We start from the raw sequence: 27,758 nt of genomic DNA on the forward strand, positions 1-27,758 counted from the left end.
ATACATACAAAGAAACCAAAACAAATGAGTTCAGAAATTAAGTTATGTGTAATAAAATGGAATGACACAGGGAAAAAGTATTGAACACTAGAAAGGAAGGTGCAAAAAGGCATGACATGGGTAAAGACTTGGGACTTAAGACCTTTGCAGCCTTATTGTTGGAAAGCATGCTGATGGTATTGGTTACAGAAGGATTTACAAACTTCTGAATGTTCCAGTGAACACCGTTGGTGCCATAATCCGGAAGTGGAAGGAACATCATTTCACCATAAATAGGCCACGACCAGGTGCTTCTCAGAAAATTTCTGATAGAAGAGTGAAAAGAATTCTCAGAAGAGTTGTCCAAGAGGCAGGGACCACTTGTGGAGAGCTTCAAAAAGACCTGGAATTACCAGGTACAATTGTTTCAAAGAAAACAATAAGTAATGCAATCAACCGCCATGGTCTGTATGTACGCTCACCACACAAGACTCCATTGCTGAAGAAAAAGAATATTGAAGCTTGTTTAAAGTTTGCTGCACATTTAGACAAGCCTGTAAAATACGGGGAGAAAATAGTCTCGTCAGATGAGACCAAAATTAAAACTTTTTGATGCCATAATGCACACCATTTTGGAGGTCAAATGGCGCTGCACATCAACCCAAAAACACCATACCAACATGAGGTTGGAGGTGGGAACATCATGGTGCGGGGTTGTTTTTTAGCATACGGTACTGGAAAACTTCATTGCATTGAAGGAAGGATGAATTTAAATGAAGTTTTCCAGTACCGTATGCAGAAAAAAAGCCCCACACCATGATGGTCCCACCTCCAACCTCCTGTTGGTATGGTGTTTTTTGGGTTGATGTGCAGCGCCATTTGACCTCCAAACATGGTGTGTATTATTGCATTAAAAGGGTTTAAATTCTGGTCTCATCTGACGAGACTATTTTCTCCCCGTATTTTACAGGCTTGTCTAAATATGCAGCAAACTTTAAAAAAGCTTCAATATACTTTTTCTTCAGCAATGGAGTCTTGCTTGGTGAGCGCACATACAGGCCCTGGCGGTTGAGTGTATTACTTATTGTTTTCATTGAAACAATTGTAATTGCTAATTCCAGGTCTTTCTGAAGCTCTCCACCTCCTTGGCTCTTGGACAACCCTTCTGAGAATTCTTTTCACTCCTCTATCAGAAATTTTCCGAGAAGCACCTGGTTGTGGCCTATTTATAGTGAAATTATGTTCCTTCCACTTCCGGATTATGGCACCAACAGTGTTCACTGGAACATTCAGAAGTTTGTAAATGCTTCTGTAGGACATTCTTGATAAAAATCTGCTGCCATCTACCAGGATAATGACGATGAAACGGGTGGACATTTGGGCAAGACAATGATCCCAAACACAAAGCCAAGGAAACTCTCAATTGGTTTCAACGAAAGGAAAATAAAGCTGCTAAAATGGCCCAGCCAATCACCTGACTTGTATCCAATAGAAAATCTATGGAAAGAACTAAATATCAGAGTTCATGGAAGAGGCCCACAGATCCTTCAAGATTTAAAGACTGTATAGAAGAAAGCGCCGAAATCACACCTTAGCAATGCATGCACGTAGTTTCTCCATACAGGTGGCGTTGTGAAGCTGTCATTACCAACAAGGGATTTTGTACAAAGTATTAAATACATTTTAGTTAGCGTATTTTAATACTTTTTCCCTTACTCATTCCATTTTATTACATATAACCAATTTCTGAACTTGTTTTGGTTTATTTGTATGTATGAATTGCATGGGTTGTTACCGACATGTGTTGACAATTTTCAGGTCAATTGCACTTTTAAAAATATATTTACCTAGAAAAAATGGTGATGTGTGCAATACTTATTTTACCTGCTGTATATTACCACTGATCAGTTTTTCAGCCTGTTGGAAAATAACATTTCCAATGAGTGTCAGCATTAAACCAGCAGCATGTTAACAACCGTACCATGGCTTTTATTATAGAGCATCAGTGTGGTTGTGGCTATAAGCTAAAAACAGTGTATTAGGGTTTGTTATCTGGCACACTTGGCAGCGATCTTTTGGAATCATAATGGGTGACTTAAACCAGATATCCGGTTGATGAGCATTTTTTATTTTTATTTTTTTTACTCTAGTAGGGCTCTAGCTGGGTTTGTTTTTATCTAAATTAGTATTAATGTCCTATCCAACAAGACTCCTATTCATCAAAGCATAAAACAGGAACAAGAAATGATAGTGCGATATTCTTGCAGGACAAGGAATCGGCCAGAACGCTCTTTTATAATCGATACAGGATCAAAGGAACTATTATTTACATTCAACCTTTTAGTTATTCGATGTTCCTTTTACATGGGGTAGGCATTAGACTAATGTTGGTGGGACCTGCTGATTTTAGTATGCATGATATTTGCACAATGTAGAAGTATGTAGTCTTGTGTGATAAGTGTGCATCTATATGCTGTAATCTTGTAAAATATGGATTGTGAATGTAAACATTCAACTGATGTCCATGTCCACCTTTTAATAATATCGATATACTAAGCAACAAACCTTTACTACTGGTTTAAGTATTCATGTAATTCATTTTGAACATTCCTCATACAGTCCTATTTACATAATAATTGAAATCTGCTGAGCATAGGCCTTTTCACATGGACATCTGATGCCCATATGTTTCCCTTCCTCCTGCATATGGAGCAACTTAGATAAATCTAAAGCTCTTTGTATTGTCTTCTTTCTTTGTCCATATCAGAATATTGATCACAAGGTTGCATTCACCATTGTGTTCGACTTAAACGGGTATTATTTTACTTGACAAGGATTACTGATCCTTCTGTTTAAAGCTGAACTACATGGCATCTGAGAACTACAAACCAAGAAAACACTATTTAATAAATATATATATATATATATATATATATATATATATATATATATATATATATATATATATATATATATATAGTTTTTTTTTGTAATATTAAAAAAAAACTTGCTCATCCATCCATCCATGTCTCCATGTTTTATTTTGCTGAGAAATCTCTTTGAAAAACACTTCCCTAGCATTTCTAGCCATGGCCATCTTGAGTAAGGGCAGATGATTCATGTAGCATTTACTTCCTGGAATCCATCTGCCCTTAGCTCAGGTATGTATGCTGGAGGGTGTGCTTAGCTTAGAAAACCGCTCCTGAAGATCCCTGGAATGTATGACCTCGTTTGGCTAGGCCTGGCTTAAGAATAGAGAAATGGCCGATGCTATAGCTGACTTGTTTTTGAAGGTGGAGTCTGGGATGTTCATGTATCTCTGGGGTGTCCCAGCATCTGATGTGCACATGCTTGTTGCAGAATGGAAAAGCATTACTGCCCTAAAGATTTCCAGATCTGACTGTTCTGTTCCATTTTCCATTAGACTTGATAGGCAGTCACTTACCCAGGCATAAGTTAACCACCTTTTGGGCATGCTTGCTATCTGTAGAACCAGAGGTGGATTAGTGGGGGGTAACGCTGTGGTAACGATAGCAATTGGGCAGTTTTTATGATCTATCTGATCGTTCATTCCCTCAGCGGACAGCTGTCAACACCAGGAAGATTCCACAGACATTAAATCTTCAACCTCATCCAGACGGTTTCAGCCAAAATGGCTGAAGTCAATGTGTCTGTGGGCACCCTAAAGTGGTTGTAAAAGGAAAAAGTTTTTTTTTATTTTATTTTTTATTCTATGCCAGATAAAAAGCCTTCTCTGTGCAGCAGCCCCCCTGACACTTACCGGAGGTCCATCACAATCCAGCAATGTTGCATCAGTGTCTCAACTGCCCGGGACACTCCTGATTGGCTGAGACAGCAGCTTGGCGCCATTGGCTCCCGCTGCTGTCAAAGTCAGTCAGCCAATGAGAAGAGAAAGGGCAGGGCTCTGCTTTGGCTTCATGTCTAAATAGAAACGGGGAGCTGTGACTTGGCTCGGGTGCCCCCATAGCAAACTGCTTGCTGCGGGGGCACTCAGCAGGAGCGAGGGGCCAGAAGCACTGAGAGGGACCCAAAAAGAGGAGGATCCAGACTGCTGTGTGCAAAACCACTGCACACAGCAGGTAAGTATGACATGTTTATTATTTTAAATAAATAAAAAAACAATACTTTACAATCACTTTAAATAGACCCCAAATGATGGCGCATGTGACCCTCTCCCATGATGCAATGCTTGGGCCTAGGAGCCAGTCTTTAGGCCCCAGCACTGTCACATACTGGGGAAAGGTTGACCTCACCACTCTCTATAAGCGCTGACACTGGGTAAAATAAGGTGGCAGCCAAATCAGGAGCATTAGGGGAGCATTGTAAGGCTTTATTCACACCTGCGTGTTACGTGAAAAAATGAAAACTGTGCGTCACACTTGAAGTGCCATTAATTAACGGCATCCCAAATGCTGCCAGAAAAAATGTGATGCCCTACACCCAAAACATGTGCAGGGGCTTCTTTAGCGTGTTTTTCATGAAAATGGTTGAGCTGCCCTATGTGTCGTGTGAAAACTCATACAGTCATGTGACATGGAGGTGTGAACTAAAGGCGAGTATGATGGTAAGCTTTAAACAGGTCTTCTATCTTTGCTCTAAATTGGCAAGGTGACATGGTCTCTTTAATGCTTGCTTTAGATAATGGACTTCAGTTGGCGGTTAGGGGACAACCTGACAGCAGATCCTCTAGAAAGTCAGTTCTCATACACACAATGTTTATGTGAATGGCAGAGGCTGGCATTGTCTCCTAAAGAACAGGAGCCGATCTCCTCAAAATATCCAAGCCATTCAATTGACATGATATTGTATCAACGGTCATCCAAGGTCCATAGGTAAGCTGTGCTCACACTAATGAACACCAAAAAGCATGACTAGCCATGGCGAAGCAGAAGGTACAGCCCTTATCTCCTTGCAGACTAATGAGCTTTAGTGTGTGTAAAGAGATGTATTACACTTTGATTTATTCCTAATCTATATCTAAATTGATGGGGCTCCCTAAGCTGCCGTAGGGTTTGTACTCCCTGGAGGATTAACATCTGTCTTTAGTGTATATTCTGGTGTAAAACACTGATACGGTACTGTTATTGTGCAGATGCCGTATAAATTAGGGCCACGAGAAGCTGTATCCGTTGTACATCTGGTGTGTTATTAAGCTCACGATTGTTCTGTAGGGCCAGTTCTGACAATCAGATCTGTTGGAATTGAAGTCTGTGGCTTTGTAGGAGATAGTAAAATGGTGCAAAAAAATAAAAATAACCTCAGTCTATGTGCTGGTGCCAAGGGAAGTTGGCATGTTGGGTCATGTGATTCTCAGCAGCTCTGCATTATGGGTTCAGATTCTTAATTTCCTTTTACGGACATCCACACCCAGCAGGCCATGGCATCATATGACCTGGAAGTGAGTTGCAACTAAAATTCTACGGTTGTCTTTAGAACAGGACAGAATTTTCCCAATAAGGGCTTTTGATCATATGATCACCTTATTACCCCCCCCCCCCCCCCCCGCGGAAAAATGCAAGGAACACAATGACAATAAAAACCCAGTGCATGGTGAAAGCTAGGACACTAGGGTAAAGTCCAAGGTGACAGATAAGATGTGAGTAACAGTATGGTTCATATATACTACACCAGACTGACCTCAGGTGGTGTCCACAAAGGACCCTGCTGGGCGTGGGGAAATATTATGGGATGGCAGCATAAGTGCCGGGTTCACACTAGGTCGCTCCGACTTAGGGGGCGACCTGTGAAGTCGCGTGCAGCGTGACTTCGGCGCGACTTGCACGGACTTCATAAAATGAATGTCAATGCAAGTCGCCTCCAGGTCGCCCCAAAGTAGTACAGGACCTTTTTTTCTAAGTCGGAGCAACTTGTGTCGCTCCTATTAGAACCGGTCCTGTACTACTCAATGACCGCGACGGTGCACGACTTGCCAGGCTGACCAAGTCGCCTGACAAGTCGTATTAGTGTGAACCGGCACTAACACTACTGAACAAAAAACAAAACCATAACATTGGGGTTTATTTACTAAAGGCAAATCCACTGTGCACTACGAGTGCACTTGGAAATGCAGTCGCTGTAGCTCGGAAGGGGAAAACAGCATTTTTGCCTGCACATGATTGGATGATAGAAATCAGCAGAGCTTCCCCTCATTTCAGATCTACAGCAACTGCACTTCCAGATGCAGTTGCAGTGCACTTGTAGTGCACAGTGGATTTGCCTTTACTTAATCAACCCAAATGTATATGTAAAATAATGATCAAAAATATTAAATCATTTTCAACATAGAATATACAAAGTAAAATGCAAAAAATGTAATTCTCCTTCTGTACATTAACACTAAGACGCCAAACTCCAAATAAGGACCTAATCATGGCAGAATCGGCAGGCATTTGGTATGTATGTTGTAGATTAAAAAAAATTAAACTAAATTGAAAAGCTTAAAAACAACTTTTGAAATCCCGTTCACTGGTTTTACATTTGTTCCCGTGGCGTTTTTCCTTAATGGCTGTTCTGAGTGTTTTTTATTTTTTCATAGGTTATGTATATGATGCAAGTGGTGGTTCGATGTTGCTCACATAGATGAGATCTAGTGAGATCACTGTGGGGTGTACAGGCTGCAGCTGTCTCTTCCTCACCAGCAGTCATGGTGCAAAATGAAAATTATTTGAATCGATTTTGCATATTTTTATGTCAGAAGAATTAGACGAGTACCCATTCTATAGCCTCGGAGTACGTTTTTTTTTTTTTTTTTTTGTTTCATATTGAATATGAGCTGATTAAGTGGAAGAAGTGATTAGAATAAGAAAGTTTGATCATTCTAACCGACCACTACATTGTTTTTGTGATATTTGAAAATAACAAGTAATAAGCACCGTTTCATTTAATCCAGCCAGAACACTAATGTGAAATCTTACTCTTCGCGGTGTAAATGTCATCTTTGTGGAATGCGCCTTAACAGGAAGAAAATGTTTTTGTCTTGAAGCCTGGGTACCTGTCAGGTCTACTAAACAAAGTGCGGATGCTGTAGAGTCCCTGTATGAATCACCGCACTGAAACAAGAATTAATGTCACAGCTCCTATGTCATGGGACAGCTCCACCAGTAATCTGTTTGTTGTGATTCTCGGAAGATAAAAACTCCACGAAGGCAAAGCATTCTACTTTATTTCTTTTGTTTTTATATTCTACTTTCCTGCCCTTTATCTTAAGGCCATAGGCATAGATGGAGCAATTTTCTTTCCTGTATGGTGGGGGGAGCTGTCCAGGCCAGGAGAACTCTGTGATTATTGCTAGTGGCTTTAACTGCTGGCAATAATTGCATGAATAATCCGGCATGCTGGTTGTACCCAAGTTGATCAACCCGTCAACGTGGGCACAATCAGCTTGCCCACACATGGTTCAAATCTCGGCTGGTCCCTGCTGAAACTTGGTACAGTATTCTCCATAGGGAAATTAAAAAATTTTCCATTCTCTAAAAAGATAAAAGATTGATATTTATTTTTTTAAATGAAGCATGCTACTGCATTGGTAAGAATCCGCTTCTGTTGTAGACTATGCCACATCTTCACAGGTTTCACATGTTTAACCACTTCATAACCGGAAGGTTTTACCCTCTTAATGACCATGCCGCATTGTGTTGCTTTACCTGACAAATGCGCAGATGTGCCTAAATCAAATTGATGTCTTCCCCACTAAAAAAAATAGAGCTTTCTTTTGGTTTGATCACATCCTGCAGTTTTCACTTTTTGCGCTATAAACAAAAAAGAACCACAATTTTGAAAAAAAAAAAAAATTATATTTTTTTACTTTCTACTATAAAACATACCCAATAAAAAAATGTGAAAAATCAAATTTCTTCATCAATATAGGCCAATTTGTTGCAGCACAAGTCTGTGAGTTCCTATATAATTTATTTTTTCTTTATTTATATATATATATATATATATATATATATATATATGTGTATGTGTGCCCTAGAAGCCAGTTTATCTGTGATGTCTCTTTGGATTCGGCCCCATAGTGGCTCGGCTCTCTGTTTCGGCAGTGGTCCTTTGGCTTATCTTTTGGCTCAAATACTGGTCTGTGGACCAGACTTCTAAAAAGGCTTTGACTGATCTTCCCATTCAAGGAGATTGCTTGTTTTTGGTGCTACCCTGGATGACCTCATTAAAGGTCTCACGGGGGGAAGAGTAGCTTTCTCCCGCAGGCTACTAAGGGCAAGGACCCTCGTCATAGACGTGTGCCCCCCTTCTCTGCTCATACGTTTTTTGTTTTTTTTTGTCCCTCAGGGTCGACTGACAAGTGATCAGAGCCCTTCGGGGCCTCCTCTGGAAGATCCGAGCAAACTTGGTCTGGCAAGTCAAGAGCGGGCTACTCCAGACCCGTGGACAAGGCCCCTTCAGCATGAAGGCGCGCCCTCACCTGTATCTGGGGTGGGGGATGTCTTTGCTGGTTCCCAGACCCACGGACTCCCCTGGTACAAGTTAGGTGGGTCCATGAGATAATTCTCTACAAGATCGAGTTTCGTTATTACCCTCCAGTAAGGTTCTTCCTTCCAACGTGCGACTGTCCCTGGTTCGCTTATAGGCTCTTTTTGGGGCAGTGCAAGACCTTTTTACTTTCCGGGCGATGGTTCCAACTTCAGAACATTTTCAATACTTTTACTCAAACCTGTTTACAGTCCCCAGGAAGTAAGGCAAGGTGCGTCCAATTCTGGACCTCAGGGCGCTGAACTGCTTTGTGCGGGTTCAAAATGGCGTCCGTTCGCACGGTGGTTGCTTCCCTGCATCAGGGGGATTTTCTTGCCTCAATCGACTTCAATGATGCTTGCCTTCACATTCCAATATGTGTCGGTCTCCAGCGCGTCCTCCGCTTTGCCGTGGGAGAGGAGCATATCTGTGGCGTCTTTGGTCTTGCCTCGGGTCTTCACGAAAGTGTTGGTCCTGGTGCTAGCTTTGTTATGCCAATGGGGGATTGTGGTACTGGGCTACTTGGACGACCTCCTTCTGTGAGCAGAGTCTCCTACTGCTCTGGTGGAAAAACCTGGAAATCACCATACGAGGTTGAGGGTGTTTGACTGGATTCTGAATTTTCAGAAGTCTGCTCTGGTTCTGTCCACAAAGCTGGACTATCTGGGTCTGACTCTGGACTCGGCCTTAGTCGGGAGTGCTCCTTCCTCTGGACAAACTCCAGAAACTGCAGGCTGTAATTCTTTTGCTGTCCAGCAGATGATAATCCCTGCAGACTTGAATGTGGGTGCTTGGCCTGAGGGTGTCTACCGTCGAGGCGATTCGGTTTGCACAGTTCCATACGAGGTCCCTGCAAGTGAGATACTGGCCAAATGGGACAAGAATCCGCAGTCTCTGGACATGGACAATCAGATCCGGCTGAGACTGTGAAAATAGAGTCCCTGATATGGTGGCTTTGTGCTTCGTCTGGGCAAATCCTTCCTTCTCTTGTTTTGGATAGTGGTCACCATGGATGCCAGCCTGTCCAGCTATGGAGGCGTCCTCCGCAAAATTTCTGCTCAAGGGGTCTGGACACTGGAAGAGTTCAGACTACCGATCAATGTCTTGGAACTCCGAGCGATCAGACTGTGCCTGGAACATTGGACGGATCCTCTTTAGGGATGTCCAGTCCGCATTTAATCGGACAATGCCACGACCGTGGCTTATGTCAATCACCAGATTGGCACAAGAAGTGTCCTGGCGACTCTGAGGGTAGCCGGAATTCTAAGGTGGGCAAAACGGTTCGTTCCAGCCCTTTCCGCCATACACATTCATTATGTGGAAAACTTGCAGGCGGATTACCTCAGTCAGCAGGTGTTTGACCTAGGGGAGTGATCCCTTCATCCGGAGGGGTTTCATCAGTTGTGTCTCCGGTGGGGCATCCCCGAGGTGGAACTGTTGGCGTCCCGGCGCAACAAAGGTGCAGAGGTTTGTCACTCGGTCGAGGGATGCGCTGGTGGTCCCATGGGGTCAGTATCCCCTGATTTTACAGTTTCCCTCCTCTCAAGCTTCTCCCAAGACTTCTACGCAGGATCGAGGCAGAAGAGATTCCGGTATTCTTAGTGGCCCTGGGCTTAGTACGCTGATCTAGTTCGGCTGGTCGCCGATGTTCCTTGAAAGCTTCCTCTCAGGAAGGATCTGCTGTCCCAAGGACCAATATTCCATCCTGCTTTACAGTCGCTGGCTTTGAGAGCTTGGCTGTTAAATGCAAGGTGCTGATGGATAAAGGTTTGTCTGAGTTAGTGATTCCAACGCTGTTAAAATCTAGGAGATCTACTTCTAGGAAGATCTACCATCCCATGTGGAAGACATACATTGCCTGGTGTGAGTCTCCTGGGGTTCATCCTCACTCTTGGCTGAGAAATGGATTTTACGGCAAGTCGAAAATCCAATTTTTCTATGTGCCCCATTCTCACTGCAACCCAATCCACATGTGAGTTGCAGTGAGCTGAGATTAAATGCAGACATGCTGCATTTTATTGAAGCTTACAGGAAGGCACCACATGGACAATATTAATTTGGTTTAAAATGTTTCACTGATCTAAGCCGTAAAGAGAGGTCTGTGTGAGTCTGTGACTTAAAATTTCTTAAACTGGAATCAAACCCTCTTTTTCTTCACAGCCAAATACAGTGCCATCTTAGCCTCTGTTTTGTTTGCAGATTTGCCATGGTGCTGCACATACAGTATCTCATAAAAGTGAGTACACCCCTTACATTTTTGTAAATATTTTGGTATATCTTTTTATGTGATAAAGCTGAAGAAATGACACTTTGCTACAATGTAAAGTAGTGAGAGTACAGCTTGTATAACAGTGTAAATTTGCTGTCCCCTCAAAATAACTCAACACACAGCCATTAATGTCTAAACTGCTGGCAACAAAAGTGATTAAACCCCTCAGTGAAAATATCCTAATTGGGCCCAACTAGCCATTTTCCCTCCCGGTGTCATGTAACTCGTTAGTGTTACAAGGTCTCAGGTGTGAATGGGGAGCAGATGTATTAAATTTGGTGTTCTTGCTCTCACTCTCTCATACTGGTCACTGGAAGTTCAACATGGCACCTCATGGCAAAGAACTCTCTGAGGCTCTAAAAAAAAAAAGAATTGTTGCTCTACATAAAGATGGCCTAGGCCAGTGATGGTGAACCTTGGCACCCCAGATGTTTTGGAACTACATTTCCCATGATGCTCAACTACACCGCAGAGTGCATGAGCATCATGGGAAATGTAGTTCCAAAACATCTGGGGTGCCAAGGTCTGCCATCACTGGCCTAGGCTATAAGAAGATTGCCAAGACTCTGAAACTGAGCTGCAGTATGGTGGCCATACAGCGGTTTAATATGACCGGTTCCAATCAGAACAGGCCTCACCATGGTCGAGTGCGCATGCTCAGCATCATATCCAGAGGTTGTCTTTGGGAAATAGACATATGAGTGCTGCCAGCATTGCTGCAGAGGTTGAGGGGGTGGGGGGTCAGCCTGTCAGTGCTCAGACCATACGCCGCACACTGCATCAACTTGGTCTGCATGACTGTCATCCGAGAAGGAAGCCTCTTCTAAAGATGATGCACAAGAAAGCCTGCTAATAGTTTGCTCAAGACAAGTAGACTAAGGACATGGATTACTGGAACCATGTCCTGTGGTCTGATGAGACCAAGATAAACTTATTTGGTTCAGATGGTGTCAAGCATGTGTGGCGGCAACCAGGTGAGGAGTACAAAGACAAGTGTATCTTGCCTACAGTCAAGCATGGAGGTGGGAGTGTCATGGTCTGGGGCTGCATGAGTGCTTCTGCCACTGGGGAGCTACAGTTCATTGAGGGAACCATGAATGCCAACGTGTACTGTGACATACTGAAGCAGAGCATGATCCTCTCTGGGCCACAGGGCAGTATTCCAACATACCGACCCCAAACACACCTCCAAGCACTGTCTTGCTAAAGAAGCTGAGGGTAAAGGTGATGGACTGGCCAAGCATGTCTTCAGACCTAAACCTTATTGAGCATCTGTGGAACATCCTTAAACAGAAGGTGGAGGAGCGCAAGGTCTCTAACCTCCACCAGCTCGGTGGTGATGTTGTCATGAAGAATGTGGAAGAGGACTCCAGTGGCAACCTGTGAAGTTCTGGTGAATTCCATGCCCAAGAGGGTTAAGACAGTGCTGGAAAATAATGGTGGCCACACAAAATATTGACACTTTGGGCTCAATTTGGACATTTTAACTTAGGGGTGTACTCCCTTTTGTTGCCAGCAGTTGAAAATGGCTGTGTGTTGAGTTATTTTGAGGGGACAGCAGCTGTACACTCACTACTTTACATTGTAGCAAAGTGTCATTTTTTAGTGTCGCATGAAAAGATAGAATAACATATTTACAAAAATGTGAGGGATGTACTTGTGTGAGATACTGTATCTGTGACACTGTCTTGGTTGAGAGCTGACATAAGTACACTGGTAACTGTTACATCACCAGAGGCATGCTTTTAATAGAACTGTTTTGGGAAACCATTTTGAAGCAGATCTTTATGCTCCCTTCCCCTCCTCTTTTGAAGTTATCAGTAAGCTGCCGGCTCTTCCGGATTAAGCCGGCAGTTTCCCAATGAAGTACTGCCTGGCCCCACAGGCAAAGTCCAAGTAATTCATCTAGGCACAAGGGGTGTGGGGGCATTTGGGGCCAGAACTTTAATAATAAAAAAATAAGTAAATACAGGTTGGTGGGGGGGGGGGGGGATTGGTCCAATTTGTGCAGAGGAGAGGGCTGCATGGGAAGCAACATGTAATGAAGGCTAAAGATCCTTTTTATTCAGTGGTTTTAGTTCCACTTGCTTACATAGCCATGCAACTAGCAGTTTCTAAGGGAGGGCAGCAATGGCAGCTCCCATAATTGTTTCATGGCAAGCCACATTAAGCTAAGCAGTGTGATGGCATCACTCACATGGGGGTTTGGGCCACATTAAAGAAACGTATCTGGATTTAAAGCTGCCATTGCTGACCTCTCTTTAAAGGTTCCAATGCTGTCATCCTTATTCTTGCTTCACTGATCCAAGTTAGGAAGCCAGGAGAAATATCAAATCCTTCACATCTGATCCACATTTTTTTTCTTGGTCTGTGGCTTACTAGGGATTAAAGAAAAAATAAGGTCTGTGGTGACCACTCCAATATATCTTTTCCAGGAGGCTTCTTTTTAGGTTCTTTAAGAGGAACTAAAGCCACAGATGCCTCAGCTATCCAGCATCTGCAAGGTCCCTTGTCGATGCCAACATTTTCTCCTTGGTTTCTTCTGGGTGTCAGGTCTTCGGCCAGCTTGATTGACAGGTGTGGGATGACGTAATTCTTCTGCTTGCGCAGGATTTTATTCATCCTGGCTCACAAGCAAATGGAAAGGTTAGCTCGTCGTAGAAGAGATGCTTTGTCTGTTCTGTAATAAAGATAAATAGCCTGCCTGCTCGTAGTTTGTTACAGGCAGTCCCTGAGTTAAAAACATCCGACTTACAAATGACTCCTACTTACAAATAGAAGGAGACAACAGGAAGTGAGAGGAAATCTACTCCTAGGTAGGGAAATTCATTCTTATAAGAGTGATCATGGGAAACAGGTGTCTCCATTGAAGCTTTATCACCAATTTTTGTTCCCACAACAACCCTAAATTTTCAAAATCAAATTGTCACAGGGGGTGTTTCACATTCACAGTTTATGCCATTGTGTAGCAGATCCCAGGTACACGCCTCTATGTAACTCTCCTCTCCTTCCTTTCTTAGAAGCTTAGCCTCTCTATCTCATCTATATGCAGAGAAAATAATGCATCCCATAGCATAATACAGTTTTTTATCCTTTTATTTCATTTTTGCAGTTTGAAACATACTCAACTTTTCAGTGTTCAGAAAGTATTTCAAATCCGGAAGTCTGGGACGATATGCGCTCCATGGCTTCAAACAGGAAGTAATGCAATGACGCTGGAAGCTCTGCCCATCATTGCGTTGCTTCCTGTTTAAAGCCGTAGAGCGCATATCGTCCCAGACTTCCTGATTTTAAAGCGTAACTCCACTTTTGTTGAGAAAACAAAAACATTCCCCTCTGGGTGATCTATGTACATTGCAGGGATTTGAACAAACGTTGCTGCAGATTCCTACCTTTGAAGAAATCATTTTGTTCCTCTGTGCTGGGTGGGTCAAATGGGAGTGGTTTCATAATCATCTATCAGCTGTGGCAGCTGCAGGGCTCTAATAAGGAGAGCTGCTGGGCCTGTATCCCTTTAGAGGTGTTCCTATTGGGAGTATCTCACCAAAAATGACATTTTTGTTGCAGGGGATGCCAGAAATCTGACTTGTATCTTAGGCAGACTTCTGGGAAAATTGCTGAGCCAATCACACAAGCAGGAAATGATGTTTCTGGGATGTGGTCAGAATACATTCTGTGCACAGAACAGCTCCAGGAAGCCATATTGCATTGCATTTTCAGAAAGTTACAACAGCTGCAGATTGAAATGGAAAGATAATTTTTATTAACATTCAATTACAATATGATTTGTATCGCAATTGTATACGCTATATTGTTTTTTTTCTTTATTTGCTGATTCCCCCCCCCCCCCCCATGAAAACGTGAGTTACCCTTTAAATGCTTTCTGAACACTTAAAAGTTGAGTACGTTTACAACTGCAAAAATGAAATCAAAGGATATAAAACGGTATTCTGCTGTGAGATGCATCTTTTCTCTGCATGTGGATGAGATGGAGGAGCTGAGTTTCTTAAGAGGAAGGAGAGGAGAGTTCCATAGAGGTGTGGATCTGGGATCTGCTACACGGTGGCATAAACTGTGAATGTGAGACACCCCCTTTTTGGTGAGTGCAGTACCAAAGGGGGAGCCCAAAAGGAATCGCCAGCACAAGCATTCATTTGTGATAAACATGATTTAAGAGCACTTATCACTTCATTCACTGATCATTTAAATAAGGACTATCTGTGTACAAGGATTTTTAATTTGTTTGTATATATTAGAGTTGCACCAATACTGATTACTGGTATCGGTGCCGATACTAGGCATTTGCGAGAGTATCGGTAATTGTGCAAATGCTCTGATACCTGAAACCGATACCGGAAGTGACGTCAGCTTGGGCGGATCTTCGCTGTATCCACTCACCCCTCTCCCTCATTTTGCACACATTAGTCTAGCCTTGGTCCATTGTACCGGGATGTCTGTGTCCTGGCGGTCTAGGTCCCGACTTTCAGTAATGTGCTGTTGCTGTTTCTCCTGGTCACCATGGTGACTGCCCTCACCCATTACTCTCCTCCCTCTCCACCTTCCAAACCACCCCTCTACCTACTCTTCCTAGGCAATAGGTATCGGTAATTGGTATTGGCCAATACTTTTAAAAAAGTATCGGTACTCCTACTTAGTATTTAAAAAAAATGGTATCGGTGCATCCCTAGTATATAGCAAAAACTGATCAACTGTTGAACAAGTGCAAAATAGGTGGACAAGATTTGCAAATAAAGGGACTGGTGCTCTTTTTGGTCCATTTATTTTGTTTTGTATTTACATTTATTTTTTTTATTTTTGAGGAATAAGAGCACTTGATACATATCTTTGGAATAATCATTAGGATATAAACAAGGCCCCATTGAGCACAAATATTTAATCTATTGAAGGTGCACCACATATTAATTCATAGTAACAGAATAGCGCCAAACCTACTACCCCAAACAATCCTCACTGTAAACTCTACTTAGGCAGCTGTATTAGTAGGGACCGCAGTTCTCATCATAACCGATTGTAACAGCCATTTGTGGGACCACCTCAATTTTTTCTTTCCAATTGTCTCGGGGACAGAAGTGAGGTGAAATCTTCCGAACGGGCACAGACAGCAAAATAAATGTTACAGGGGTGTGAACCCTTCCTTCCCTATGCTAGCCAAAAAACCTTCTTCTCCATTTAGGGCTATAATAAATTATAGAAATGTGGGTTATAATGCTGCATTCGAGGTGGACACTAGCAAAAAAATATCTGATTCTCTCCCTATGTCCCTCAATGGATGGTTTACATTTTAGGACCTTACCATCACTTCTCCTTGACTCAGCCAATATTTATTTACATACAATACAAGATGAAGTATCCTTCCATTCGTATGTGGTCTGCTCTTCTCTACAAGTGATAATTGGACAAGGAACACAATCTTGCTGGTTGCTATCATCAGCTGCCTTTAGTTCCCAATCTTAGATTTTATTTGTACTGTTCTTCTGGTTGCAAGAATCCACAATACATTCTATGGAACACAAATGTTTTGTATCTACTCACAATGGTCTTTTGAAAAGCAATCACAGAGCAGCAGGTTGGTTTGTCATTACAATGTTCAGCAATCGGCGTGCGTGATGTTGAGTCAGGAAGGGGAAAGCGCAATGCTCTATGGAAGCACCAGAGTAAATAGGACATGAGAGTCAGCTGCTCTGGGCTGTTGTGTAGGTGACAGAAGCGAAGTGACACCGTGCACCTGACATGCATCATTTTCAAAGACCTTTTGCTCCAAACTTGCATTATAAATGTGCAAAAAGCGCAACAAGTCAGACAATCCCTACGGATTATAAAAAGCACAGCTAATTGATTAGAAGCATAACGCCTCCTTCTGCACTCTTAGGCCCCCGTTTACATTGAGTGCAGCTTTGAAATTGTGCAATTTCAGTGCGACTTTGAAGACCTCTTTGCGGCTTCATGCACAGATGTCTATTGAAGTTTGTCACCAAAATCGCCAAAAGTACTACATTTTCAAATCGACGTGGCACTGCAAAATTGGTGTCGCATCAATTTGAATACTGCCGTTGCCGGCAATAGGATGCAACTTGACGTGATTTGACCTGTCAAATTGCATGACAAATCGCTCCAATGTGAACAGGGGCTAAATGTGGAAAAAATTCAAAAGAATTCAACAAGATCCGAGTGTCTGTCTAGAAATATAAAATTACAAGAGGCTTAGCCAATGTCAACCTAATGTGCACTTAATTAAATGCCAGGTACCTGCTTTATTTATTTATTATTTTTATTTATTTTGTCATCATATCACTTTCGGTTACTGGAGCCTTTTAGAGCTGGTCCACACTGCCGCGACTTGTCAGGCGACTTGTCAGCCTGACAAGTCGCGCTCCCTAGCGGTCCATTGACCGCTACAGGACCCGTTCTATTAGGAGCGACATAAGTCGCTCCGACTTAGAAAAAGGGTCCTGTACTACTTCGGGGCGACCTCGGAGCGACTTGCATAGACTTCCATTATGTGAAGTCCATGCAAGTCGCTCCGAAGTTGTGGTGCATGGTAATGCACAAGTCGCCCCCGAAGTCGTGCAGGGTCGAGGCGCCTTAGGGTAAACCGACTCTAAAGGCGCCAGATTTTTTAAAAAATGACAGTATTCAAAACAGCCAAACTTGGTGTTTTAAGTGCTTTTAAGTGCAATGGAGGGATTTTGGGTCTTATAGACCCAGATCCCCCCATAAAGAGTACCTGTCACTGCCTATTACTGTCACAAGGGATGTTTACATTCATGTGACCGCAATAAAAGTGATAAAACAATAAAAAAAAAAGTTGAATGGTACAGTGTGTAAAAAAATAAATAAAAACAAATAGGGGAAAAAACAATTAAAGTGCTCAATCCCTCCGAGCTCGCGCGCAGAAGTTCAAACCACACGTGAGGTATCACTGCAATTGTTCGATCGAGAGCAATAATTCTATCACTAGACCTCCTCTGTAACTCTAAACCAGGTAACAGTTAATATAAAGTGTCGCCTATGAAGATTTTTAAGTACTGTAGTTTGACGCCATTTCAGGAGTGTGCGCAGTTTTAAAGCATGACATGTTAACATTACGTTGATTAATTAGATACCTATCTCACATTATACAAAAAACTGGGCTATTTTTACTTTTTTTTTTTAATTCACAAAAGTGCATTTCTTCCAAAAAATTTGCATTTGAAAGATCACTGCGCAAAAACAGTGACATACAATATTGTGATTGCCATTTTATTCTCTGGGGTCTCTGCTAAAAAAAAAATATATATATATATATATATATATATATTGTTTGGGGGTTCTAAGTAATTTTCTAGCAAAAAATACTGATTTTTAACTTGTAAGTGTCGGAAAAAGGCTTAGTCGTGAACAGGGTTAAATGAACGTTCCAAACACAAATTTTAATTTGAAATGATATTATTCTGAGCCAGAGCAGCCACAGTCTGAAACTAAAATTCAAATGGCTGCATGAGTACCTGTCCTAGACAAACTGCAAACACTGTTTTTCACAAACCTCTATAGGTTTTCTAAAGGGATGGTGGGGTTGTGACATGGTTCATTTTTAATTGTAAACAGTGCTTAGCGGGCTTCTAATTTAAGCCACATGCAATTAGTTTCATGATTGTTGGGGAGGATGTGACTAATATATTGATTATTTTTGTTTTTCAGATCAACCCATAATGAAATGGAGAAAAACAGGTATGTCCAGTCTTTTTACAGGTTTATTTGTTGGTTGGCAGCAGCACAGTGACTTGTTTGGTGCACCTGCTGACATTGGTGTCCTTGCCTCCTCCTGCATCCTCCCTCTTCTCTGCTCGTCGCATCTCTCTCCAGTCTTTGCTTTGAGTCATTAGTGCCGAGCCGTGTCCTTCCCTTTCTCTGTGTGAATGTGTGTTTGTTTTTCTTCTATCCCCAATACTACTCCACCCTAATAATTGGTGTAATTAGCAAGTAGGCTTGGAAGATCACTTTGTTAGATTTTCGTACTTGTTTGTGAAGCTCAAATTGGAATCAGTTTGAAACTCTAAAAATTAAATTTCTTTCCACACGAAATATTTCTTTGGCACATCTCAAATTCCAAATTTGTTGCTGTAAAAAGGCATTGCAAATCAGGTTCTTGATCGTGATTTGTTTATGGCGCAGAACTGGAAAAATGTATTGAGCTGTTGTGTGTTGTGATTATTTAAATGGCCACTAAACCACAATTTGACATTCATATTTGTACTAGTATATGTTTCCGTAGTTGAAATAAGACTGATCACTGTGGCCAGAATGCTTTCTTTTTTTTTTTTTTAAGCTTCGAATCTGTCAGCTTTTTTATTGCTCTGTTTTTACTTTGGGGGGTAATTTTTCTCTTATATCCTGTTCCAGATATTTTAAGGTGTGTCTATGAAAAAATAGTACTCGATACTATCAATTTAACAAATTGGTACCAGCGTCCCCATGTAACATTAATGAGTAAGTGTAGCTCTGAAATAGATCAGAGCTCACGCCAAAGCGAGAAAAAATGAGGGCTGGGGATCAAGGAGTGGGACTTTCAGGGTACCAGATAAAAATTGAGTATTTACCAAAAGGTGTAAAAATATCAAAACTTTATTAATGATACATAGATAAAATCATCAACTGAACATTGAGTGGAATGAAAGGATTGGGGTAACATGGAACAAACAAAAGACAATTTAATGGATATATCACATGATCGTATACATTAGTGCTACCAAGACCATCATATATTCAAATACGGGTGGTTAATCCGGTGAATGTTCCCGGTCTAGTCCACTAGGAGCTGCCCAACATGTTTCGCCGGAGGCTTCTTCAGGGGCATTTAAGCTGTTACACATATCCTGTTCCAGTTAAAAAAAAAAAAATATGACCAAAGCAAGAAGCTGGATGGAAATGACCCAGTGGGGACACAGATGGCAACATCGGAAGCTCCAACTATTCCCCACTCTATCCATTAAAATTTTTTTTACGAGAGATGTGGCTGAGAATCCCAGTAACTGAACACAGCATACTAATCAGCCATTTCAGCTTGCAATCATACTGAGCATGAGCGTAGCGGGGCAATTTAGAGGCCTTTTTTTTTTTTTTTTTTTGCGCTTTTTGTATACCTAACTTGTAGTAGAGTAACAGAATCGCACATTTTTTGCCCACATAGATCTCTCATTGAATTTATATTGGGCCAAAAACACATGATTCTACCCCAAAAAAAACTGATGTGCTTTTTCGAGTTGCACATGAAAAGTGATACAACACTGTTGGAAATCACATGACAAAATGCTCAGGTGAAAATAGGAGCTCAACAGAAACTAAAAAGACGGTGCAGGGTACACCAGCTTATCTAATTACCTTAATAAACCATTTATTGATAAAATCCATAGATGTATACTCCTCCAATAGATGTAAACTTATCCAATAGATGTATATTCACAAACGACTGTGAACCTCAAGCTCATTAATATTATGAGAGATGATGTTGCTCGATCCACCCCACATGCTCGGGAAGACACCACCTGGATCTATTTGGCGTATGAGTTTCGAGGGGGATTCCCTCTTCATCTTATGTTTAGATTTTATCAGTTACTGGTTTATTAAGGTAATACGCCAAGCCGGTGTAACCTCTTTTATGTATTTGTGGTGCTATATCCGGCATCCCCAGTCCTAAGAAGGCAGCAAAGCGTGGCATTCTTCTACACTTGGAGAAGTGAATGAATGAGAAATTTTTGTGAATAGGGATCCAGCTGGAGAAGAGCTGCGAGTTACAGTATCTCACATTTTTGTAAATATTTTATTATAACTTTTCGTGTGACAACACTGAAGACATGACACTTTGCTACAATGTAAAGTAGTGATTTTACAGCTTGTATAACAGTTTAATTTTGCTGTCCCCTCAAAATAACCCAACACACAGCCATTATTGTCAAAACCGCTGGCAACAAAAGTGAGTACACCACTAAGTTAAAATGTCCAAATTTGGCCCAAAGTGTCAATATTTTGTGTGGCCACCATTATTTTCCAGCACTGCCTTAACCCTCTTGGGAATGGAGTTCACCAGAGCTTCACAGGTTGCCCCTGGAGTCCTCTTCCACTCCTTCATGATGACATCACAGAGCTGGTGGATGTTAGAGACCTTGCGCTCCTCCACCTTCTGTTTGAGGATACCCCACAAATGCTTAATAGGGTTTAGGTCTGGAAACATGCTTGGCCAGTCCATCACCTTTACCCTCAGCTTCTTTAGCATAGGTGCGGAGGTGTGTTTGGGGTCGTTATCATGTTGGAATACTTCCCTGCGGCCCAGTCTCTGAAGGGAGGGGATCATGCTCTGCTGTAGTATGTCTCTGTACGTGTTGGCATTCATGGTCCCCTCAATGAACTGTAGATCCTCAGTGCCGGCAGCACTCCTGCAGCCCCAGAGGTTGACACCCTCACCACCATGCTTGACTGAAGACAAGACACACTTGTCTTTGTACTCCTCACCTGGTTGCTGCCACACAAGCTTGACACCATCTGAACCAAATAAGTTTATCTTGGTCTCATCAGACCACAGGACATGGTTCCAGTAATCCATGTCCTTAGTCTGCTTGTCTTCAGTGAACTGTTTGTCTTCAGTGAACTGTTTGCGGCCTATCTTGTGCATGATCTTTAGATGAGGCTTCCTTCTGGGATGACAGCCATGCAGAACAAAATGGTACAGTGTGTGGCATATGGTCTGAGCACTGACAGTCTGACCCCCCTTCATCCTCTGCAGCAGTGCTGGCAGCACTCCTACATCTATTTCCCAAAGACAACCTCTGAATCTGACCCTGAGCACGTGCACTTCTTTGATCTACCATGGCGAGGCCTGTTCTAAGTGGAACCTCAGTGGAACCTTAAACCACTGTATGGTCTTGGCCAAGGTGCTTCAGCTCAATTTCATGGTTTTGGTAATCTTATAGCCTAGGCCATCTTTATGTAGAGCAACCATTTTCTTTTTTTCAGATCCTCAGAGTTCTTTGCCATGAGGTGCCATGTTGAATTTCCAGGAACCAGTATGAGCGAGTGAGAGCGATAACACCAAATTTAACACACCTGCTCCCCATTCACACCTGACACCTTGTAACACTAACGAGTTACATGACATCGGGGAGGGAAAATGGCAAATTGGGCCCAGTATGGACATTTTCACTTAGGGGTGTACTCACTTTTGTTGCCAGCGGTTTAGACAATAATGGCTGTGTGAGTTCTTTTTGAGGGGACAGCAAATATACACTGTTATACAAGCTGTACACTCACTACTTTACATTGTAGCAAAGTGTCGTTTCTTTAGTGTTGTCACATGAAAAGATATAATAAAATATTTACAAAAATATGAGGGGTGTACTCACTTTTGTGAGATACAGTATGTCTTTCACTCGGTTCACTGGAACTAAAATAAACTGTCTAGCTAATAATTAATTGTTCTAATACCAAATATTTAGAGCAGTATTCCTCATCCATTTTAACCCAGGGGAACCCTTAAAGTAATTTTCAGGTCTTTGAGAACCCTTTCTAAAATGAATATATCCGCCGTCGGTGGGAGAAATGCACCCCCCTTTCAGACAGCTAAAAAAAAAAAATATTAAACTATTGGTGTAGTGTTGGCCCTAGAATTCCATCAGATAGGAGTTCAATCAACCATAGCCCAAGGAACCCCTAGACACCCCTGGGCAACCCTGGTTGGGTATGGCTGTATTAATGTGCTTTTTAATATGTGAGATGTTATTTGCACATGTGCTTGTTAGCCATTTATATTTTATACTTTATAAAACCATCTGCAGGTGATTGAGTTATTGTTTCAGAAATGTAATTGTCCATTGGTTGTGTTGTCTATTTTTCTTCTTTAATATTATTATTTTAATTGATTATTTAATGAAATCCTCCTTCTTAGCAAAACTGGATGTTTCCAACTATGTTTCCTGACTAAGCATGTGATCATGACTGTTATTTTATTTCTAAACCTTTACTATTCTGTATTTCTAGGCGAGCTCATTTACGGCTATGTCTGGAAAAGCTGAAAGTATTGGTACCCTTAGGACCTGATTCCAATAGGCATACTACATTAAGTCTCTTAACAAGAGCAAAGTTGCACATAAAGGTAAATTCTTCCATCGGTCTGATATCGGGTGCTGTGGATTCTGGAAAATGTGGTGCTGCGATGTACTTGCATTTATTTTCTGTAGGGGGGAAAAAAAAAACAAATTTATTTATTTTTTTTGTCTCTTTTTACCTATTGTAGAAACTTGAAGATTGTGACAGAAAGTCACAACACCAAATAGAGCAGCTACAGCGGGAGCAGCGACATCTAAAAAGGCAGCTAGAAAAATTTGGCGTTGAGAGGATACGAATGGATAGTATAGGATCCGCAGTATCTTCCGAGAGATCCGATTCGGATCGAGGTTAGTATTTATTGCACAGAAGCCTGACTCTTTTCTAGCTAATATGATTTTGCTTGTTTTTCTATGTGTTTGTCACTTGCATACAATACCAGCAGGCATTTTGTAAGCTGAACAGATATTCACAAAGAATTCCTGATCATTGGTTACACAAGAATTAATGACCACAAGAAAGAAAAGGGTGGGTGACAATGGCAGAATATGGTTGTGCCAAAACATCAGCACAGCTGCCTATAATCGACACTGGAAGCATATATTGGCTGGGTGACAACACAGGACTGCAGCTGGAAGAAAGGGATCGAGCATTGACACCCTATACTAGAAAGTACCTGACTAAAGCTGGCCATACAAAGTTTCCTCCATCTAAGCTGTACAGCGTGGATGGTGGTATATCTCCCACTGCAACTATTGTATTCTGACAGAGCTCCATCAGCTGTCAGAACATTCAAACAAAATCTGAATCTGATTGGATGTAGCTGCTGTTCTGCTGGAAATTATCCTTTTGGCTCCTTTGGGTTTTCAATTAAAAGATGTTGGACAGGAGGGTGATTTCAGGGCCACCAATGGAGTGAACTTGATCTGGTATAGTGTATGGCCAGCTTAAAGCGGAACTTTACTCTCTCAATCAACATTGACTATTTTACTCCCCATGCTGCTAGCATTAGTAAATAGATAGGAAAGTATATCATATTTACTTTTTAAATTTTTTTTTTTTTTTTTTTTTTACATCTATTCAGTTACATCCTAGGCCTAGGCAAATGATGTCATACATCCCAGGAGTCTTCAGGAGGGGAGGAATCCTGGGCTTTCTTATGGCACTTTTCCACTGCAAGTACCGGCTTGGCTCTGTTTGGTTTTCCACTGCCTGGTACCGCATGGTACGGTGTTGGAACAGTTTGGTACAGTTTGCTTTTCCACTAAAGTAAAGTGGGTGGGATAACAATGATTCTCTGACCAATCAGTGGCTAGTAGTGACAAACAGTCAAGGCTGCATGCAAAGGATTGTGGGATATGGTACCAGTACGGCCCTCTTGGAACCACAACTGAGGTGGTACTGTTTAAGCGAGCCGTACCGTTCGGTTCCTTGTAGTGGAAAAGCGCCACTGTACCGAACCGTTCCAACACCGTACCATGCAGTGGAAAAGCACAAAAGCAAGCTGAACCGTTCGCTTCCATGCAGTGGAAAAGCCCCATTAGCTAAGCACACCCTCCTGCCTGCATGCCAGAGTTAAGGGCAGATGGATTCCAGGAAGTAAATGCTTCATGAATCGTCTTCCCTTATTCAAGATGGCCACGGGCAGAAACGCTAGGCGATGTTTTTCAGCAAAATAAAGCATGAAGACACGGAGGAGTTTAATTTCTAATATTCAAAACAAATAGTGTTTTTTTTGGTTTGTGGTGCTCAGATGCAGCATAGTTCCGCTTTAAGGACCTTTGTGGCAGGATTATCAGGTTTTATTTTAGTGCTAGCTGCAGGTTTAAAATGTGTCTTTTGAAATTACGTTTAGAATGTTAATATTGAGATGTTAGTATTGAAGTGGACTTCCTTCCTTGATTCCCCAAATGCGCAACATTGCACTACATGCCTGTCCCTACTCGTAATGCTTGACTTGCACTGCATGATTTTCCTGATGAAGAGTCTAAGGCCGGCCATAAACAGTTTGAATCTTGGCTGGTTCAGCAGGAACTGGCCAAGATTCGGACCATGTGTGGGCAGGCTGAATGTACCAAGTTTGGTACAACCAGCCTGCCGGATTCATTAGTGATTATCACTAGCGGCTACTAAAGCCGCTAGAAATTTTCACTGTCTTCTCCCAGCACGGTTGGCATCCCCCGCCAGGAGCAGACAATTGCTCAACAGGAGGGATTCCCCTGTCGGCTCTGCCTGAGTTGATGGGGTAACCTAGCAAATTTCTTTCTTGCAGGAAAGAAATTTGCACCATCTATAGCCTGCTTTAGGTGCAGAAATGGACCCCCACAGAGAATAAGTAAATCATTTTAAAGCGGAGTTCCGGCCACAAAATCAACATAATCGATTTTGTGGCCATCCGCTTGCTTTTCGCCACCTGAAAAGGAAATGGATAGTCACGATTTTTTTTTTTTTTTTTTTTTTACTTACCTTGTTTTGTAGAAAAATATACTCACCTTTCTTCCACTTCCTGCCTCGGCCCGTGCCGTCACTTCCAGTTGGCAATGATTCCTGGGAGCTGAACGTCATCGCTCCCAGGAATCAATGCGCCGACACCGGCCCTACTCGTCCCTTCCGGTGCAGCGCCGCATTCCCTGCTGAACAGCTTCCGGGCATGCCCAGAAGCTGTGGAGGAATGCGGCGCCGCACTGGAAGTGACGAGCGGGGCCGGTGCAGTTGCATTCTGGGAGAAGAGGACACGGAAGAGGACACAGAAGAGGATCGCGCTGGCTTCAGCTGCCCACATCCGAGATGGCAACGCTGGAGAAGAAATTTTAAAGGTGAGTATTTCTTCTTGCAGGTAAGTGCGACCCATGACAGTACAGAGGCTAGCCATTGTGGAATGTACTAGCCCTGACTGTCCCGGGGGTATTTTTATTGAAAAATGTTTTTCATGGCTGGAACTCCGCTTTAATGTTACCTGCATAACTGTTAAAATGTTTATGCTGAATATCTGTTCATAAAATGCCTGTTCTACAGCATGTAAGTGGCACACAATGTCTTTTACCAGACTCTCGCTCACTGGATATTTTTTCTCTACAGAGGAGATTGATGTGGATGTAGAAAGCACAGACTTTTTAACAGCAGAGCTGGACTGGAGTAGTAGCAGCAGCAGTGCCAGTGACTTGGACGAGCGGGGAAGCATGCAGAGCATTTGCAGCGATGAAGGGTATTCCAGCTCTGGAGTTAAAAGAATAGAACTCCAAGACAAGCCAAAACACAGTGTTAACCTATAAACCAACCGAAACAGGTGAGGGCAAAGTGGGGGGTGTTCAAATGTCCCAGCAGTTCCCCCTCTTTCCCAGTGCTCCCACATCAGAGACTTGTCTTATCTAGTGACTGCATTCACACCATAATCTTGCACGTGAAAAAAAAAAACCCACTCCGACTCCCAGCTCTCTGTTCCTCACTTCTTTTTTTCCCCAGAGCTCCTGAGAGGCATGTGGGTGTCCGTTTACATTTTGAAATCACACGCTATCCCATCAGCCAGTTGACCTCCAGGAGACTACATTCCAGACCTACGTTGAAGCACTCAAAGAAAGTTTAAGATGATCTATGTAATTTATGTATATGGGGAGCAACATTTCTTCAATGCTAAAGATTGTTGACTGTGAATGCAGAGGTGAGTATCCGTTACTCACATCTCTGCATGTGTCATCTCCACCCACAAGACGGCACAGAGGTCTCGCTTTCTCCCTGTAACTCCAAAATGTTCTTGCATCACCTGGAAGACACAAGACACATCTGGGAGCGGTATGAAGGATTTATGGTTGAAAGCATCTTGCTACACGGCAAGGCTTCAGTTTACAACTACTATACAATTCAATCAGAAGCTGCCAGGAAGCTAGAGAGGACCTTCCACCTCTGCTGAGTGACTCTGGCTCAGAACAGTAAGATTGCTGCTAATATATAAATATATATATTTTGTTTTCGTAAAGTTGTGCACCAAATGTTGCACTGAACCCAGCACAGTCTAAAGAAAAGCAAAGCTGGACCTTTCTGGCTACTTTTTTTTTTTTTTGGAGATCTCTAAAGCCACTTTTTTTTTTTTTTTTTTCTTTTCTTAGTCTTATTTACTGTTCTTCTATGGGTCATTGTGTTCCATGTTTCTAGTAGTCATAATTAACACTGATTTCATGTTAAGTCAGCATGTACAGAATGGCTAGCATGTTTCTTTTAGGCCGGTCTTCGGAATCCTGTGGCTGTCTCTCGCCGCTTAGACAAATGCTTTGGAGTTAGGGAGCAGTAGGTGGCTGCAGATTGCCACAGTATGCCTATGTGTATTTTTGAGAATTGAGCCTTTACTTAAAAGATGGACCCCTGCTTAAGACCCCCTTCCCTTTATGGTTGAAGTCTTAAAAGGAAACCAGCCATTGGAGGAATAGATTGATTGCCAAGCCCTTTCTAAAATATGAAATGCCTAGCTGTTAAGATGATTCTCAGGCTTTAGTCTTTGAGGCAGACCCAGAACAGTATGGAGCCTGTAAAATCTGTATGGTTTTTTAGGACCAGTAACTCAAAAGGTAAACCGAGACCAAAGGATCAACAAAACGGACAGTCATTTTTATTTTAGAAGGAGATAGGCAGTGGCAGCCAATGTATTTTCTTTATGATGGGTACTTTTAAGACCTAGGGATCTGACTGCACTCCTACGTCTCTCGCCCTTAAGTCCACCCAAAGCTGAACAGGTTATCCACTCAATCTAAAGACTCCTCTCTCTTCTGATATGGTGTTTAATGCTTTTATATTAAAATGGATATCCTTAAAGTGGAGTTCCACCCATTTTTAATAGGTTGGATTACATAGATGTATGTAATTCCCTTTAAAACGACTTTTACCAATGGAAACTTTTTTTTTTTTGCTAGTAAATACCTTAATTTCTGCTTTATTCCTC

At 42.1% G+C, this 27,758-nt stretch overlaps 1 protein-coding gene across 1 annotated transcript in view; it reads left to right on the forward strand.

Moving 5' to 3' along the window:
- MXD1 (MAX dimerization protein 1) overlaps window positions 1–26,875 on the forward strand; it is a 49,220-nt gene extending 22,345 nt beyond the window's left edge. The window contains exons 3-6 of the mRNA XM_082255365.1: window positions 18,434–18,463; window positions 22,763–22,877; window positions 23,019–23,178; window positions 25,907–26,875. Of these exons, the coding sequence (XP_082111491.1) occupies window positions 18,434–18,463; window positions 22,763–22,877; window positions 23,019–23,178; window positions 25,907–26,100 (499 nt within the window). The 3' untranslated portion in view covers window positions 26,101–26,875. The remainder of the gene's footprint in view (window positions 1–18,433; window positions 18,464–22,762; window positions 22,878–23,018; window positions 23,179–25,906) is intronic.
- Window positions 26,876–27,758: the final 883 nt, after the last annotated feature.

This window comes from Pelophylax lessonae (genome assembly GCF_965119305.1).
Source record: "Pelophylax lessonae genome assembly, chromosome: 4".
NCBI lineage: Eukaryota > Metazoa > Chordata > Amphibia > Anura > Ranidae > Pelophylax > Pelophylax lessonae.